The following is an 18,830-nucleotide window of genomic DNA, read 5'->3' on the forward strand; positions in this document are numbered from 1 at the left end:
CAGCACCTCGGAGCTGCTGGGGAGTGGATCTCTCTCTATTTGACCATCTCCTCCCCTGATCCTGATTTTTCTTCTGTCCTTTCAGCTTCCTCTTCTCCCTCTTCACTGATCCCCAATCTCTAATCTCTCTTCTCACCCTGCTTTTCTCCCTTGCCTTTTCCTTTTTCTTCCTGCCCAATTCTTCTCTTTCTCTTCCCTTCCCTCCTCTCTCCTCTTCTTCCCTCTGCTCCTCTTCCCTCCCCTCCACTCTCCTCCCTTCTCTGATCCTTCTCCTCCAGCCTTCCCCTTCCCCCCTCCCCCCAAGCATTGTTTGGAGCTTTGTAGTCTGGAAAATACAGATGCTTCCAGAGTCAATGTCCTGCATTGTGCTCTTCTGACTCCCCAGAGCCCTGGGTCAGGCTGAGAGTGGAAGGGAGGGTTGCAGCTGGGGTGGTGGAGCATTTGCCACCCAGCCCTATAAGGGGGGAAAGGAATACCCTTTACTGGCCCAATTTGACTTCTTCTCCCTCTTCCCTGCTAGTCTCCCCTCCCCATTCCCATGTTTTCCCTTCGAGGCCCTTCAAAGGCCCCTTTCTCTCCTTTCTCTATCTCCTCCCAGCCCAGGGAACCTACTACCCAGAAGAGCTTGGTCTAGAACCCTGCAGGATCCCTGTACTCCATCTCAGACAGTTTTTCTTTTCCCTCCGAGGGACTACAGCATCATAAACTGGGAGTTGAAAGGGACTTCAGAGGCCCTTTAATCCTCATTTTGACAGAGGAGAAAACTGAGGCCAAGAGGAGTAAAATCACTTGCCAATCAAGGTCACATGGGTAGTAAGTATAGGAGGTGGGATGGGAACCCAGTCCTCCCATTTTAAAACCAGTGTTCATTCCACTGAACCAAGATGTCCCATAAAGAAATGAGTTCAATCCGCCCAACACCTGTGCCCACCTGAGCTAGGCCAGGGGACTCCTGGATGGAGGGACCAGGAGGCTAGACCCTTGAGACCCTTGAGTCAGACCAAACTGGATCCCACCCTCCCCTGGTCCATTTAGGCTCCAAGAACAAGATAGGAGGTCTTTGATCAAGCTGGGCCTATGGATTTGCCTCTTCCCAAATCAGGGCAGCCTGGGGGCAGCTAGGTGGCGCAGTGGATAAAGCACTGGCCCTGGATTCAGGAGGACCTGAGTTCAAATCCAACCTCAGACACTTGACACTAGCTGTGTGACCTTGGGCAAGTCACTTAACCCCCATTGCCCCCGAAAAAACAAAAACAAAACAAATCAGGGCAGCCAGCAAGTGGGGAAAGGGTTGAGGGATATGGAGCATGACCAGGATGGAGAAGAGGGTTCTTCTCCCTCCTTCCTCCCCCGCCCCCCAGTGTTCCTCCTGCACCGCTATCTCCATTGTGGCTCCAAGCAGCTGCCCAGGCCTGGGCGCGTGATCATGGTGCTATGGGAAGTGCTGCCAGTGCTGGTCCCCAGTGGGCATCTCTCCCATAGCTGAATGCCTGCCTACCACCTCCATCAGCCAGCACATCCTCAGGCCCTCCAGACCTGCTAGGATCATAGGTGGGGCTGAAGGGGGCCTCAGAGGTCATCTGGTCCAACCCTTTCATTTAACAGATGAAGAGACTGAGTCTCAGAGAGGTGATGACTTCGTCAAGGTCATACAGGTAATGAGCATCAGAAGGTGGGATATGAACCCAGACCTCTTGACACTACTCCATAACCTCAGGAAGCACCTCCTTCCCGTTCTAATTGTTAGAAAGCCCTTCATGAGACTTAAGGGAAATCTGCCTTCCTTCAACTTGCACATTCCCATCCGGGCAGCCTGGGCCGGGAGGAGGCTTTTCCTCAGCCCCAGCAAAGTTTCAACCTTGCTTCCCCCCTCCTCCGGGCAAACACTGGCCTTCCCCGACTCATGGAGGGCAGACTTTCCCAGCTCACATCCTTTACTTCAAATCCATCCCCTGCCTGAGACGCTTGTGTGCCCGCAGCCTTTGTTATCTCCACTACACTGGGGATTTTTGAAAGGTTGGGCCTGTCTCCCGTGTTAAAAACCTCTCATTGTGTAACGCGAGACTGCCTCATGCCCATTGGTCCCTAACGCTGCCTCTGCAAGCAGCTGTTACAATCAATCCTCCCCTCTCACCCTAAGAGGGGGACTCGGCATTCAGGTCCAGGCCTCCCTCCTTCCGCTCTGTCTTCTCAAAGGGCCGCAGCCCACCTAAGACCTGCCTTCCAACTGCCCATCCTGCTTCCCTGTTGGGCTTTCCTCCTATCCCTTCTCCCTCGTCTAGAGCTTTCTGAACCAACCCTGCAAGCAGGGATTCAGCCTATCCAGGAGCAAGTATGTGTGTGGGATTGCTGATACTTGGGGGGATTGGGGGGGGGGCTAAAAGGAAGGAAATAAGCATTTATTAAGCACCTCGGAAGAGAGAGGCACTATGCTAAGCAGTTTGCAAATAGCACCTTCTCTGATCCTTAAAGAGATTATTAATTTCCGGTGCCCCACCCTAGCCATCCCAGAAAGCAGGAATTCAGCCTGCGGTCGTGTGTATGAATTGGATGCTGCTGCTTTTTGAAAGGGGGGGGGGGAGGCTTGTCAATTTTTTCTGTCCCCAGCGTCCATTTGTCCATTCCTCCTAACCGCACCCTAGCTCACCACCCCAACCCCCATCCTCTCCCTGCATCTGGTCCCTACCAGCCCCCAGCCTGGCTGGCTGACGATGGCTCCACCTTGCCCTCGTCTCTTCCAATCGGCTGGCAGCTGGAGAGCAGGATGGGACCAGCGTCAGGAGGCAGGAAGACAAGGCTGCGGCGGAGGATCTGGTGGCCTCTCCCGGGGGGCCCTTTCCCCTCATCCTCTCTGCTTACTGCAGCTCGCCCGGCCCTAAACCCAGCCCCCAAGCCCGGCCCGGCCCCAGCCCATCCGCACTGTGACTCAGCAATGAAGTCGGCCCCACCCGACGGGAGAGAGAAGGGAGGAGAGGGTAGGGATCTGCTCCCCCCCCTCCCCCGCCCCCATCTCAGCCTGCGCCCGGGGAGGGGGGGAGGGGAAAGGAGGGAGGTTCAAATCTCCTTACCTAGTCGGGTTACTGGGGCCCTGGGACAGATAGTCTGTCCCCCATCCTCCCTTCCACCCCGCCCCCCTCTTAGGAGGAAGAAACCACCTTCCTTCAGGGGCGTTGCTGGGGAGACAGTGTGGACTCTGGCTCCCTCCCCCAGTCCCTTCCCGCTCCTCGAAGTAGTAGGCTTAGCCTGTGAACGTCTGGTCTGGCTCCCTGCGCTCCTCCCCACCATGGGTCACTGCTGTCCCCATCTCAGTCATTACCCAACACCGGCACGGCCCCTCCTAGAAGGGACCCGGCAGATTTGTGGTCATTGTTTTATTTCATTTTATTTTATTTTAAATCTAAACCTACCCGGGAATGGGTCGGGTCCACTCTTCGCTTAGATCTGGGTTTACTGGCTGGGGTTTGTTCGTGCCCAGGACCCAGGCAGGAGACAGGCCTGGGTGAACAAAGAGCCATGGGAACACAAGGCAGAGACGGGGTCAGAGTTCGACGACCAGTGTCCTCGGAAGTCTAGTCTAGTACTGATCTGCACTTCTGGCTCGGCTGTCCTCACTAGCTACGTAGGACTATTGTTCTGGAATATAGGCTTATAGAACTGGAAGGGACCTTAGAAAAAGCCATCTGTCCCACTCCCTCCTTTTATTATCCAAGTTGGAAACAAAGGCTGCAAGAAGCCCAGACTTGCCCAAGGTCACACAATTAAATGAGAGAACCCAGGTCCTGGGACTTGCGAGTCGCTGTTCATTCCCTTGTACTAGTCAGTCAACAAGCTTTGTTAAACTTCTACCATGGGCTAGGCACGCTGCTAAACTTTAGGGATACAAAGAAAGGCAAAAGACAATCCCTGAGCTCCAGGGCCTCTCAGACTAATGTTTACATAACTACAAGAGACACATAGAGGAGGAATGGAGGGTTGTCTCAGAGGAGGGGCTCGAAGATTAAGGATTGGAAAAGGGTGAAGCTTCTTGAGTTGAGAACTGAAGGAAGCCAGGAGGCAGATCTAACTTCACTTCCCAGAGAATCTGTTCCCTGCCTCTAAAATGCAGGTCCTGGGGCGCCTGGATGGTGCAGTGGATAGAGCACTGGGCCCAAGTCAGGAATACTTCTCTGGCAGAGTTCAAATCTGGCATCAGGCACTTACTAGCTGTGTAATGCTGGGTAAGTCACTTCACCCTATTTGCCTCAGTTTCCTGGAAAAGGAAATGGCAAACCACTCCAGTATCTTTGCTGAGAAAACCCTAAATGGGGTAAGGAAGAGTCAAAACTAAATGGGGTAATGAAGAGACTGAACAACAACAAAATGCTTAAAGGTTTACAAAGCACTTCAGGGTTTTTTGTTGTTGTTGTTTTTTAATCCTCACGATGACTCTGAGAGGTGGGTGCTATTATTATTTGTATTTTCTAGATGAGAGAACTGAGACAAACTGAGATTAAATGACTTGCCCAGGGTCACACAGCTAGTAAGTGTCTGAAGCCTGGTTTGAACTTTGGTCTTCCTGACTCCTGGTCCACAGTGCTATTCACTCACTGCCTTTCTAGCTGCTAGTCAAAGCTATAGGCGCTCATTGGGGGAGTCCTTGGTAATTAGCTGGGAGGACTTCATGGAGGAAGTGGCATTTGAGTGATTTGTCTCCTCTGAGGAAGGGAAGTCATATGCCCAAAGTCACAGAGGGGCAGTATGGGTGACCTTGATCTAGCATAGCCACTGGGGGCAGAGTGGGGGTAGGGGTTCACTGATAGCTATTTCCCTGCTTTCATTTGGCTTTAGGTCAGCCCCATTAGCAGCCACATCACTCTAAAGGCTATATGTTATTCAACAAGGCCTCCCCCCTCCAGTAGTTAACAACTCCCCACCATTGACATCAGAGATGGGAACCTGACCATCTGTGCCTGGGCAAGGACCCACCCCCTCCCTATGACCATCGGTGGCTTTGAGGAGCTCATGGAATCATAGAATCATAGAAATGATAAACTTCCTGCCTATACATTCTTGTCTTTCACTCAGGCTATACCCATTCCTGGTTCCCACAGTACCCTTGCCCACCCAAAAGTACCTCATGATGTCCCCTCTGCCTCCTGTCTGTCTGCTATTCCCTTCCCTTCTTTAGTTTCTAACTCTGCTCAAAATTCACCTTCTGTGATCCACAGGGAGCCCCTTTGACCCTCTGCACTGATGCTCCACCTCACCCTAATGCATCAGCAGTATTCACAAATGCTGTCTCACTGGGCACTGGTTCATCTCATTTTCTAAATTGGTTTCACCAAGGGAGACCCCAGTGTTTCAGCCAAATCCACAGATTATGCACACAAGCCTTTCCCGTATCTGGCCGATGACGCACCAAGAGAAAGAAGAACTTCTAAAAGTCCTCCTGTCCTTTCACCCCTTCCTTCAGCCTGCCTTTGTTCCTTTCAAAGCAGGCTTGGGTTCATTTATTCATTCAACAAATTCCTACCATGTGCAAAATTTGCTAGGTATGGGAGGGATCCAAAAAAGAAAGAAAATGTGATTCCCTAATTTCCTCTCTTTATAGAGCTTTACAGGAGACACAAGTCCTCAGGGATCCATAGCATAAGGCAGAATGGAAGAGAGCAATGTGATAAGAGCCATCAATGGATCATGGAAGCTTTCAGAGGCAGGAGAGATCACTCCTGGCCTGGAGGAGAGAGGGCGGTCACAGCATCGTTGATTTTGAGTTAGGGCAGCTCTCTGAGCTCATAGAGTTCAATCCCATCATTTTACATATGAGGGAACCAAGGCCCAAAGAGATTAAGGGACTTAATCAGAGTAAAGCCAGGATCTGAGCCCGCTTCTCTGACTCCAATTGGGGGCTTCATGATGCCTCTCATCTTCCCAGGCCAAACTTTGCACACCTCCCCCCCCCCCCATTTTACACAACTCATCTCCTCCCTTTCGTTCTATATGTATCTATACATCTGAAATGTGTTTTCTGTGCTCCAGTTGTTGGGGTTTGCTTTTGTTAACCGTATCTCCATTCTCTTTCTTTTCACTGGGAAATTTAATCCATCCACAATCAGAGTTAGATCATTGCTAAGTCTGTATTTTAGAAATCAGTGAATGGAATTCTGGGATAAACATCACCAGAGAGCAGAGGCTGAAAAGTAGCTGGGCCCAAAGAGGGCACTACAGGCTTGGAAAGAAGAAAGGAAGGAAGGAAGGGAGGGAGGGAGGGAGGAAAAGAGGGAGGGGGAGAGAGGGATGAAAGAAGGAAGGGAGGGAGGGAAGAAGGAAAGGGGGAAAGGGAAGGAAGAAGGAAAGATTGATTAACCCCCTACTATGTGTCAAGAACTTTACAAATATTATTTCCTCTCATGCTCACAACAGCCCTTGGAGGGAGGTGCTTTTATTGTCCCTGTTAGTAAGTATCATTTGGAAAGTATCCATCAGCAAACAATTATTAAGCACCCTAGGAACTATGCTGGGTATGGGCTTACAAAGACAAAAGAAAAACAGTTGCAGATGTCAAGGCAGGCCTGAGTGATACACAGATGAGTATACTCATGAGTATGGTTAATTAGATGGCCCAATATACAGAACATTAGACTTGGGAGTCAGGACGACCAGAGTTCAAATCATACTTTTGACACTTACTAGCTGTGTGACCCTGGGTATATCACTTAACCTCCGTTTGTCTCAGCTTTCTCATCTGTAAAACAGGGATAATATTAGTACCTACCACCCCCCCCAAAGTTGTTATAAGGCTCAAATGAAATAACACCTGTAAAGTGCTTTACAAACCATAATGCATTATAAAAATGTTAGCTATTGTTACTATTATATTAAATAAGTACATGGGATGATGGGGGCAAAAGACAGAGCCAAGGCACTCCAGGATAGTGTGAAAACGAAGAGGACACTTTCCATTGTGGGGATCAGGGAAAGCTTCATGGAGGAGGTGACACCAAAGTGAAGCCTTGAAGGACACTCAGGGTTCAGTAAGGCTGAGATGAGGCCAGAGAGCACTCTAGGCAGGGGGAGCAGCCTGGTTAGGTACCCTGAGCTAGAGAGGACCTGCAACATTCAAGGGAAAGCAATGCGATAACTCAAGGACCACGTCTTGTTTTAGGAGCATCTCTCTGAGAAACCACTGCTGGTCACTGATCATGCCCCTTTCTTCCTGACCTTTTCTGGAAATTTCTGTACCCTGTGATTGTTTTCTATATATTATTTTTTTTATTAAAAAAAATTTCTTTTGAGGCAATTGGGGTTAAATGACTCACCCAGGGTCACACAGCTAGTAAGTGTTGTGTCTGAGGTCGGATTTGAACTCAAGTCCTTCTGAATCCGGGGCCAGTGGTCTATCCACTGCACCACCTAGCTGCCCCTCCTATATGTTATTCAACAAGGCCTCCCCCCTCCAGTAGTTAACAACTCCCCACCATTGACATCAGAGATGGGAACCCGACCATCTGTGCCTGGGCAAGGACCCACCCCCTCACTATGACTATCGCTGGCTTTGAGGAGCTCATGGAATCATATCATAGAACTGAGCTGGAAGAGACTCCAGAGGCCATGGAGTCCAGCCCCCTCATTTTACAGATGAGGAAACTGAGGCCTAGAGAGTTGAAATGATTTGCCAAAGGTCACACAGGTAGCAAAGGGCAGGACTTAAGGTGTGAGCCCTGATCTATCTAATTCCAGTATTCTTTCCACATTTCTTCATAGGTTACCCTGTCTTAGGGTAGACAAGAACTCAGGTTCAGAAGTGGGTGGGACAAGCTTCTCCGAAGAACCATTGATTACTCCCCTCCCTCCTTCTGCTGTGGTCTGAAGAGCATCCAAATCCAAGGTTCGGGTGGCTAATATCTCTGGCAACTGAGACCCACTCGTAATCACCCCCCCTCCCCTTTGGCAACTGAGCAGGGCAGTTTATCCTTGGTCCTAAATCCCTCTTCCCTCCCTGCACCCCCCCCCATGGGATTGTTTCATTTTACACCTTGGGTCTTCCCTGTGAATCCAAATACTACATAATAAAGGCCTGAAGCCTCAGGCATCAGTAGGAACCCCCTTCAAACCTGCCCATTGCTAGTATCTAATGGGACAAATTATGAGTCCAGTTGCCCTGGAAAGTTGTGTGTAAAGGGGAGTTTATGTGGAAATAAGCCTGAGAAGGTAGAATGGTTGAAGCTCAGGTAGCTATAGCTACATAAAACAGCTTAGGGGCAGCTAGGTGGCGCAGTGGATAGAACACTGGCTGTGGATTCAGGAGGACCTAAGTTCAAATCCAGCCTCAGACATTTGACACTTACTAGCTGTGTGACCCTGGGCTAGTCACTTAACCCCAATTGCCTCACCAAAATAATTAAATAAATAAATAAGATAACTTAGAAAAAAGTAAGTACCATTCAGGCTGCTCTGGGCAGGTTCTCCACTACTCCCGGCCCCAAGGTCTGTTATTTCTTGTAAAATTCCCTTTTCCCTGAAGAATATCAGCTCAACTTTCTTCCCTCTAAAGTGGAGATAATGATGCTCCAGCGACCAGTCTCTCAGCACGGTTCTGAGGGGGAAGGAGGAAATGTTGCACCAACCCTCAAACTTCTATAGAAATCGGAGCAGAGAATAAAGGCACCCCGGGGGGTCTGAGGCCCATAGTGGGAGGGATAATAAAGGGAAAGAGGAAGTGAGGGCTAGGACTGGGAGGCAAGATATGAGAGCAGAAAGGAAGGAAGGAAGAAAGGAAGAGGAGGGACAATTAAGGATCTAGGGCATGGGGTCATTTATCTAGGAGTAGAAGGGAATTCAGAGGTCATTAAGTCACATTCCCTTATTTTACAAATAAAAAAACTGAGGGCCAGAGAGATCCATAGGATTCCAGATTTAGAGGTAGAAAGGACTTTTATAGGCCAAGTTCAATTGCCTCATTTTATAGGTAAGGAAACTGAGCCCCAAAGAGGGGAAATATCTTTGTTCAGAAACTCACAGCTGCTAAGTTTCTGAGGCAAGATTCAAATCCAGGTTCAATCAGTAGGCCACATATTGACTTGTAAAACCACAAATTAACATTATCTGTGTTGTGTTATATTTTTATTTATTTTGTTAAGCCTTTCCCACTTAAGTTTTAATCTGGTCGAGCCTCACTCATTGGGAGTTTTGTCTTAGGTTGGGGATCCATGAATTTGACAATCCACCCTACCCCCACACTACACATTTCTAGAGTTTGGGACCAGATTCATAATCCAGTGGGTCTTTACTAAGCAGTTGTTGTATGCAAGGTGTTAGGCAAACAATGATTTTAAAATGAGGTCTTTCACCTCAAGGTGGGGATTGGAGGATGGGATGCTATGTCATGTCCTAGAGGCCTCTTTAGTGCCTTAACTTTGGGTTCGGTGATCAGTAATGCTTAGGAAGGAGAGAAAGGAAAAAGCCTTGAGATAAAGGCAAAGCCCCTAGATTGGATCTGAGAAGCTATGAAGACCCTGGACATCTGATGAGATGAATAAGGCCCAGAGCCATAGGTAGGAATTCTTGCACCCAGGGCAAGTCCACTTGTGGAAGAATGTGGTCTGTCCCCAGTGAGATAATGCCCCAGGTATAGCCACACTGGAGGGAAGGGGTCACCTATTCCCCAGAGGGACTGGCTTATGCTCCTGTAATATGGTCCATGGTTGGCCGCTCCTTAATTTGTAGGAAGAGTCTAGGTGGGTGGGTGGGTGAGGAGGCTGAAGGAGAGGTGCAGCAGTAGGGCAGGTAGGCCCCAGGAGAGGAACACCACAGAGATGAGACCCTAGAGGTGGCCGTATATGGCCAAGGGGGAGTGGGGGCAATTGAGCTGCATGGTACAAACACAAGTATGGTGGCCAGTGGATCACCCTGGGGAGGAAGCATGACCCCCACAAGATGTGGGCACCGTGAGACAAAGCCTCGACCACCCCACCCTAGTTTTGTCTCTGGCAAGGCCCAAGAGTCAAGGCAGAATCCTTTTTTTGGTGTTTCAGTGTGAGTATAGATGGGGGTGGGACAGATATACAGTGGGCACTTGATACTAATTGATTGCTTGGTTTGTGGATTGACTTCCAGTGAATGGAGGGCAGGAAAAGGGAGGTCAGACGGGTGAAGAGAATGTCAGTAGAATATCTATGAGATTGAGAGTGTTGTACATCTTGGACCTACTTCATGTAGGTCCCTTCACCTCCCTAAGCCTCAGTTTCCCCAGCTGTAAATTGAGGAAGCCATGCCTGTCTCACAGGGTTGTTATAAAATTGTGTCTGTAAAGCACTGTAATCATGTCAGTTATTATTCTAGCACTGTTTACATTCTTCCTTGCTAAGTGACCTTGGACAAATCTCTGTACTTCCTTGTCCTCAACTTCCTCATAAAACAACAACAACAACAACAACAACAGAGATAATCCCTGCACCTCATAGGGTTGTTACAGAGGTCAAATGAAATCATGTACTGAAAGCATGATGTAAAGGAGAGCTACTTTTTATTACTGAGAGGCAGTTTTAGCTAGAGAGCTAAGCTGAAGGGCAGGGAGACCTGCATGGACAGGTCACTTAACTTCTCAGTGAATGTTACAGATAACTAACACCATAAAGTGTATGAGAGGTATTCATCCACACTGAGAGAACTCCCCCTATGCCGATGAAATCCCATGTCCAAGAAAACACAAAACTCTAATTTTTATTTATTTTACAAATGGGGAGACTGAGGTTAAGTGACTTGCCTGTGGTCACACAGCAAGCGTCTGAGGGCAGGATTTGAACCCAGATCCCCTGACTGCAGAGTGTGGAGCACAAGGAGAAAGGCAGAGGTCATCTCTGACTTTGCTTTCCTAGCTTCTTCCTGTCTTTTAAGCCAGAAGGACTGAGCAAGGACCTGGCGCTCATCCCTCCCTCCAGCCTCATCCTGTTAGCCCCCTCCCCCTCCCTCGTTTGATGCATTGCGTCTTGGAAGCCTTCGAAGTTCCACCACATAGGGTGGCATATGGAATAAAGAGCAATTAATGCCAGGGGCTTGGTTCTCAGACAAAGAAAGCCTCCATCTCTTCCATTTCCCCATCTGGCCCCGAGCTCGGTTGGGTGGGCTCCTGCCTCTCTGTCTTCCCCCCCCCACCCCCCCCACCCACCCCCGGCCCAGAAGGAGTAGGAGACAGTGGAGAGAAGGGACAGAGGGCCTGTCAGTGTCCTCAGTCAGGAGGCCACACCCCTGACTGGAGCCCTTGGGTTGCCCCTTATGGTGGGGGAAGTTTTATGGGACTGGGATGGAGGACCTCTGGATTCTCTAGTTTTCCAAAGGCCTGGGGATTGTCTGGTGAGACCCCTGCCCTGGAAGAATGAGAACAGAATCTTGGCTGACCTCAGAAGGTTTGTCAGAGGAATCTCTGGAGGCAGATACAATATTCTTGGACCAGAATCGTAGTATTGGAGATTAAGGGCTGGAAGGCTCTCTGAGCTCATAGAACCCAACATTTTACAGATGAGGAAACTGAGGCACGGAGCCATTATCTGACTTGACCAAGGTCACACCGCTAATTTGGTCCAAGCTGCCACACAGGCAGAATGTAAATACAGGCTTTCCTGACACCTGAACACATGCCATGCTTCCTTCTCTTTGGAGGAGAAAGAGAAGAGAGGAGAAGGGTTTGCACCTGAGCACAGACTAGGAGGGGCTTACTCCCTCTCCCAAGGTGGGGGGTTGGGGTAGAAGTAGAAGCAGGTTCTCTCAGCCTAATTGTTTCCATGGGAAAATGAGATCTCTCTCCAGATTGCAAGTTACTGTGGGGAACAAGGAGAGGGAAGATATAAAATCAGATTTTTTATCTTCCCCCCTCCCTTCTTTCCTCTCACTTTCCCTGGTGTTGAGCAAAGCTAGATTCTAGTCAGAGCTGGGGTAGAAAGTGGGCTGGTCTGGCCTGGGCTGACCCAGCTGGCTGGGCAGGCTGTGCTTCTGAGAGCAAGGGCTGTAGAGGAGGGAGGGGAAGGATGGATGGATGTCCTGAGCTTGGGTGTCATCATTTTAGCAATGGGGGGCATTGAATCCAACCCTTGATTTTTACAGATGAGGAAACAGGGACCCAGAGAGGTTCATGGATTTCTTAAGGTCACACATCTGCAGTTGGCTGATTTGGGAAGAACCTCAGAGCTGCCCAGTGGAGCACAGGTTTGTTCAGAAGACCTGACACACTTGACTGGGAGAGTGTGTACGCTGGGGGTGGGGAGAGGTGAGAGGTCCATATAGCCCCCAAAGGGGTAGGTATTTGGTGTGGGGAGTTCCAATTGCAGAGAAAACCCAACTGTCCCTACAACCTCATCAGAATGAATAGAGCTTCCCTGAGGGACCAAGAGGAAGAGGGATACAGTCAGGTACCTGGTGAAGGGAGAGAGCCACAAAGCTTTGATAATGTGAATAAGGATTTCTTCCATGCCTTCTACCACTTAATGGGAGATCATTTCAGACCAGGGAAGGATGCAACTCAGCCTGGAGATGGGGGCTCAGAGTCAAGGATGACAATAGTAATGTAACAACAGAATTGGACATTTATCTGGCTGACAAAGCAGTTTAAAGTCATCACCTCATTTTGTCTTCCAAACAAGACATGCAGTAACCATCCCTCCTAACTTGATAGTGCTTTAGCAGTTTACACAGGGCTTTCCTCCCACCAGTCTTGAGAGAGTTCACAAGGATGGAGAGATAGAGAGGAGGCAGTATAAAAACTGGGGTGGTCAGGGGCATCTAGGTATCACAGTGGATAGAGCACTGGCCCTGGATTCAGGAGGACCTGAGTTCAAATCTGGCCTTAGACCCTTGACACTTACTGGCTGTGTGACCCTGGGCAAGTCACTTAACCCCAATTGCCTCACCCCTCCCCAAAAATTGGAGTGGGTAGGGAAAAATTCTGGGAGGAGATAGTATGTAAACTGAGTCATGGAGGGTGGGCAGAATTGGGATGATTAGAATAAGAATAGAAACAGAAAGAATAAAATATGAGATAAAAACAGTATAAGATACAGGGTCAGAATTTGTGGGGAGGTAGCAGAGATGGGGGTTCAGGATAAAGGATGCAGTTGCAAGGCTCTCTGGGCTCCTAGCCCACTGCTTTGCCTGTGTGCCCAGTTTGCCTTAACCTTCAAGATTTTTCCTCAGCAAAAGATGTAGACAGTGTGCTCCTTGATTCAGTGGGAGGCAGAAGCCATATTCCTGGAAATCCCCAGAATGCAAGTCATCAGCCTTTTGCCTCCAAGTACCGAGGCCAGATGGGCAAATGGGCAGAGTGTGAGTGTGAGTGTGAGCATGAGCGTGTGTGTGCGTGTGCGTGTGCGTGTGTGTGTGTGTGTGTGTGTGTGTGTGTGTGTGTGTGTGTGTGTGTGTGTGTGTGTGTGTAGGGTCTTAGAAACTTCCAGGGAAGCTGATTCACAGAAAATCAGAGTTAGGAAGCAAGGGGGCGTGGGGACCTTGCCCCTCCAGAGGGGCAGCCCTTCTGCTGACTGCTGGCTTTGGCCATACATCTCACCTCTTTCAGACAGTGGTTAGCCTCCATTAACGTATTTTCTCTGGCTTTTAATCAGATGCTACACAGAATATCCCATTTATGATAAACCATTGATTTCACTTAAAAGAATGAGTACAAAGTCCTTTATTTACTTGGCAACTATAACTTGGTGACTACACAGATTCCCTACCTGGTGTGGAGGCTCAGGGCCCCCTGACTACTGACTTGCCCAGTGGGGAGGTGGGTGCTGTGCCCTGTTGGAGGAAAGGATGCCAAGGGATGGAGATCTCATGCCCCTGCTCCTGAGTTTCCCCTTCCTCTTGGGGCCAAGAGGATTTTCCAGTCCTCTACCTAATGAGGGAGTCTTTGAGGCAGATACAGGGAGGGATATGCAGCGATGATCGCTGCCTTTGATACCCTTGTCCTGCAAACGAAGGCACTGTGCTCCACATCCACCATACTCCAAGCACCATTTGTAAGGGCCCTTTCTGGGGTGGGGAGGAGGGCAAAGACCTGGGCAGGAAGTGGGGAGGACGAGTATGTCTAGCCTGCCCCTTCTCAGAGAAAGACAAGCAGAGTCCTGAGGTGGGAGTGTCTTTCCCCAAGATGCACCTAAAGGTGTCTAAGTTGAGGCTGTGAGGTCCAGTTGGAAGCCCCCACCCCCCCCCTCCAAGGAGCTCACTCCTTCCCCCAGTGATGGTCAGGATCCCTGGTGGTCTTTGGCTCTCAGACCTGGGAAGGGGTGGGGGAATCTGGCCATGCCGTGTGCCCCAGTGATCCCAGGTAGGGTGAAGCATTGCTGATCCAAGGCATCTCTCTCATTTCTGTAGGCATCTTGACTTTGAGTTCATTGTAGCCCCACCAGGACCCTTCAATAATTTAGGGAAGGGTGGGGATGTTTCCTCCCCTATGATACACATGGGGAAACTCAGGCCCAGAGATGTTAAATGAGTTTGTGATGGAGAAGGGATGAAAGTGCTAACCCAGGGTAATTTTTCCCAGGTGGTGCTGTCTGGATGCATGTGGGTCCCCATCCCCATTCCACAGGAGGGGACTCCCAGCATCAGTGAGGGCCCTTCCCCATGGAGAGGTGCCAGAGAGCTGGGGGAGCCTTGCTCTCACACCCAGGGTCACAGGGGCTGATGGGAGGAGAGTCAGAGGGCAGGGGTGAGAAGGATCACCGTGGCTGGCACTGGGCGCCAGCATCCTCGGCGTGGTCACAGTTGTGTGCATCCCAGCGAATGTGAGAGCAGCGAAGCAGGGAGGCCTCACTGCCCCGACATTTGACATTGTCCAAGAGGATGAGGCCCCGGCCTGGGCCGTACCGAGCCTCTCCAGGGGCTGCCAGGGCCTCCCCACAGCCCAGCTGGCGACACACTACACCCGCAGCCCGCAAGTCCCAGGCGTCATCGCAAATGGTGCCCCACTGACGCAGAAGGTATAGCTCCACCCGACCCTCACACCGGTGGCTGCCGTTTGCCAGGCGGAGATGGCCTGGATCCGGGGTGGGGGGGGGAAGAGGGGGAGGAGGAGGGAGCAAGAGGAGGGAGGAGGAGAAGGGGGGAGGAGGAGGGAGGAGGAGGAAGGAGATGGAGGAGGAGGGAGGAAGAGGAGGGAGGAGGAGTAGAAGGAGGGAAAGGAGAAGGAGGAAGATGGGGAAGGAAGGAAGAGGAGGAGGAGGGAGGAAGAGGAGGAGGAGGAGGAGGAGGAGGAGGAGAGACAAGATGAGGCATCCAAGGATGGATGGGGACAAAGCACAAATATCCCCCCACCCCTACCCTCAGTCTGCATCCCAGGAACCAAGCTCCAGGACACCATCATTTGAGACACACCAAGGATTAAGGGAGACATCATCCCTGCCCTCCAAGCCTTGGCCTGAGGCAAGGAAATGCATTTTCTGCCCTTAGAAAGTCCCTGCTCTGAGGGGGAGGGGCAGTTCCTATCCTCAGATGACCACTGGTCTATGGGAAGACACAGTCCTTGCCCTCAGGGAGCCCCTGCTTTGATGGGAGAGACACAGCTCATGTCCTCAGGGAGCCTCTGGTATGATGGAGGAACTATGTGGAAAAGACATGACAGAAGTTTGAAAAAAATCTACCAACAAGTGCAAATGAACAGAGAGGAAAAACCAGCACTGTCAGTTCAGAACCTTAGAGGCGGAAGAAACTGTAGAAGCTGCTGAGTCCAAGCCCTGCCCAGCCCTTGGCATTGTGCCTGGTGCATAGTAGGTGCTTAAGAAAGGCTTTGGGGGGCAGCTAGGTGGTGCAGTGGATGAAGCGCCGGTCCTGGATTCAGGAGGACCTGAGTTCAAATCCGACCTCAGACACTTAACACTTACTAGCTGTGTGACCCTGGGCAAGTCACTTAACCCTTGTTGTCCCATTTTAAAAGAAAGAAAGAAAGAAAGAAAGAAAGAAAGAAAGAAAGAAAGAAAGAAAGAAAGGCAGGCTTTGGGATTGGTTGATTCTAGAACATCTCTGGTTCTGTCCTGAGGGGCAAACAGATGAAGCCTGATCCCTTTTCCACATGACAGTCTTTCAGACTTTGAGACAAATACCAAGTTCCCCCTATACCTTTTCTTTTTCAGAATCAGTCTTTAGTTCTTTTGATAGATCAATGGTAGATACATGGTCAATATCCTTCTTCAAGGGGGTACAATGATGGTGCAGTGGATAGAGTGCCAGGCCAGAGTTCAAATCTAGCCTCAGACACTTCCTAGGTGTGTGACCCTGGGCAAGTCACTTCACCCTGTTTGCCTCAGTTCCCTCATCTGTTAAATGAGCTGGAGAAGGAAACGGCAGACCATTCCAGTATCTTTGCCAAAAAAAAAAAAAAAAAAACCAAAAGGAGACCGGAAGTGTTGGACACGACTGAAACAACTGAACAGAAATCCTTCATAAGATTCCCAGTGTGGTCTGCCCAGGGCTGGATCCACTGAGACTCTTCACCTCTCATTCTCTCTCTCTCTCTCTCTCTCTTTTTTTCCTATTTATTTAATTTTAATTTTTTTTTTTTAGTGAGGCAATTGGGGTTAAGTGACTTCCCCAGGGTCACACAGCTAGTAAGTGTCAAGTGTCTGGGGCTGGATTTGAACTCAGGTCCTCCTGAATCCAGGGCCGGTGCTCTATCCACTGCGCCACCTAGCTACCCCTCTCATTCTCCACATTTGAGAACACCCACACTTCTCCTTGCCTAACACCTTTCACTTTTTCCTTGAGCTTGTGGTCAGCATAAGCCCCCAAGGGCTGTATTTTCTTAGGGGAAAGGAAGCCTCAGGTTTAATCTATTATCTGTATTCCATCCCTATACCCTTTCCTGCTCTAGGACTCCATGAAAGTTATAGACTGAGAGCTGGATGAGACCTCAGAAGTCCAACTGGTCCATTTTACAGATGAGGAAACAGACCCTACCCAGGGTCTGAAGGATTCGAACCCAAATCTTCTGACTCCCAGCCCAATGCACTATTCATTACACTACCCTCTCTAGTCTAGGCGGAGGCGGGGTAGGTCAGGGTACCCACTTACCATCCCTGGGAGGTGCGCTGGCTACCACCTTGGTTGTAGTCTCAGGAACATCCTGCCAGACCTGTTGGCCTGGCTCCTCTGTCCCTGGCTCTGTAAGAGAGAGAGAGAGAGACCGAGGGGGCCGGACCAGGGGAGGAACTTGGGGCATTTGGAGCAGAACAGGAAGTCACAGCATTCAGGAAGGGGGAAGGGAAGAGAATAAGGGTGTATTGAGTGCCCACTGTGTGCCAGGCCCTGTGCTAAGTGCTTTAAAAATAGTATCCCCATTTTACATTGAGGAAACTGAGGCAGACCGAGGTTAAGTGATTTGCCCAGGGGCTCACAGCTAATAAGTGTCTGAGGCTGGATTTGAACTCAGATCTTTCTAACTCTAGGCCCAGAGCTCTATACCCTGCTGCTTCTAACTCTTATTCCAACAGAAGAATCCTCTCTGGCTTAGGCATCCCCTTACAGCCCAATATACCCCTGAGTCATAGTGGGTGGTGATGTTTTCCCAAGGCCACCATTTTTCCTGATAAGGAGTCCGGGAAATCCTTCTTCTTGCTAATGAGGCAGGAGCTGCCTCCGTCCTTACTCCCCTTGAGCCCCAATTTGAACCCCAGGGGATGTCTCTCAGTCCTGTGCCTGGGGGAGCTGAGCCATGATGAAGGACTGGAACAGAGAGGTCATGTCCACAGTATATGAGATCCTAGGATTTAGGGTTAACAGGCACCCCAGAGATCATCTGGGCCAGACCTTTTGTTGATTAGATGAAGAAAGTAAGGCCCAAGGATGGGGAAGTGCTAGGGATGAGTAGTCCAGGTCCCTGGGCCTCAGTTTCCCCATCTCAAAAAGGGAGGTGGGCTTAGCTGGCCTCTGAGGTCCATTCCAACTCTAGATTAATGATCCTGTAATCCTGTTATGTGACCTCTCTGGGCCTCAGTTTCCCCACCTGTAAAAGGGGGATAGGCATAGACCCCTGCCATTATATCACAGGTTTAAGTGGATGCTTTGGTTATGGGTGAACTGGAAGGGGGAAGGAGGAGAACTGGGCATTGAGGGTCATGAGGATGAGTGTTCACGATTAGGTGTCAATTAGGCAGGAGAAGAGTTTGAAAGCGAGGTGGGAACAGAGTAACCTGAGCTCCAGGAACTGAAGTCGGGGAGCTGGTTGAGCAGGACAGGAGAGAGAATAAATGCTGAGGATGGTCAGCCACAGAGGAATCTCCAGGCTTGGTGGTCCTGGGACTGGCCTCCAACCTGTTTCCTCCCTCCCACTCCCAGATGCCTGAGCTTTGGCCTCCCTCCTCTTCCTCCTCTCCTTCCTCCCCCAAACCCTCCCTTCCCCACATCCTCTCCTCCCTCCTTTCGGGGCCTGACCCCCACCCCACTCACCACTTACCCCTACAGATGGCACCAGCGTCTTCATGGTGTCCGCAGTTGTGCTGGCCCCAGCCCAAGTGGAAGCAGTCGGCCAGATGGGTCTCCATGCCCGTGCAGTCCACGTTATCCAACAAGACGGGCCCCTTCCCATAGCCGAAGTAGGCCAGAACAGTGGCCCCCACGGCTCGCCCGCAGCCTGCCTCCCGGCATGCCACCTGGGCATCGGCAAAGTCCCAGTCGTCATCACACACCGTGCCCCAGCGGTTTTCATGGAGAACCTCCACTCGACCCTGGCAGGAGCCATTCCCGCTCACCAGGCGGAGGCGGCCACCTGTGATCAGGGGTAGGGTGGGGCTGGAGGAGACAGAGACTCCCACCCCCACCCAAATCTTCCCAGCTGGGACTTGACTTTGTAAGGATTTCCAAGGCTGGGG

The 18,830-nt window shown here is 50.4% G+C and overlaps 1 protein-coding gene and 1 long non-coding RNA gene across 3 annotated transcripts in view; one reads left to right on the top strand and one right to left on the bottom strand.

Annotated features, from left to right (window-relative positions):
• Nucleotides 1–2,719: 2,719 nt before the first annotated feature.
• On the top strand, nucleotides 2,720–18,535 carry LOC122752847. 2 transcript variants are annotated; one of them, XR_006356213.1, is made up of 3 exons: nucleotides 2,720–2,975; nucleotides 12,079–12,180; nucleotides 18,424–18,535. It is a non-coding gene; the product is annotated as an uncharacterized LOC122752847 (long non-coding RNA). The 2 variants fall into 2 exon arrangements; XR_006356212.1 differs by lacking the exon at nucleotides 18,424–18,535 and adding an exon at nucleotides 14,513–14,636.
• The window catches only part of SSC4D (scavenger receptor cysteine rich family member with 4 domains), a 30,448-nt gene continuing 25,276 nt past the window's right edge, over nucleotides 13,659–18,830 (bottom strand). The window contains exons 10-12 of the mRNA XM_043999785.1: nucleotides 18,416–18,727; nucleotides 17,035–17,124; nucleotides 13,659–15,004 (exon numbers count right to left, since the gene is read on the bottom strand). Of these exons, the coding sequence (XP_043855720.1) occupies nucleotides 14,688–15,004; nucleotides 17,035–17,124; nucleotides 18,416–18,727 (719 nt within the window). The 3' untranslated portion in view covers nucleotides 13,659–14,687. The remainder of the gene's footprint in view (nucleotides 15,005–17,034; nucleotides 17,125–18,415; nucleotides 18,728–18,830) is intronic.

The sequence above is a fragment of the Dromiciops gliroides genome, chromosome 4 (genome assembly GCF_019393635.1).
Source record: "Dromiciops gliroides isolate mDroGli1 chromosome 4, mDroGli1.pri, whole genome shotgun sequence".
Classification (NCBI taxonomy): Eukaryota; Metazoa; Chordata; class Mammalia; order Microbiotheria; family Microbiotheriidae; genus Dromiciops; species Dromiciops gliroides.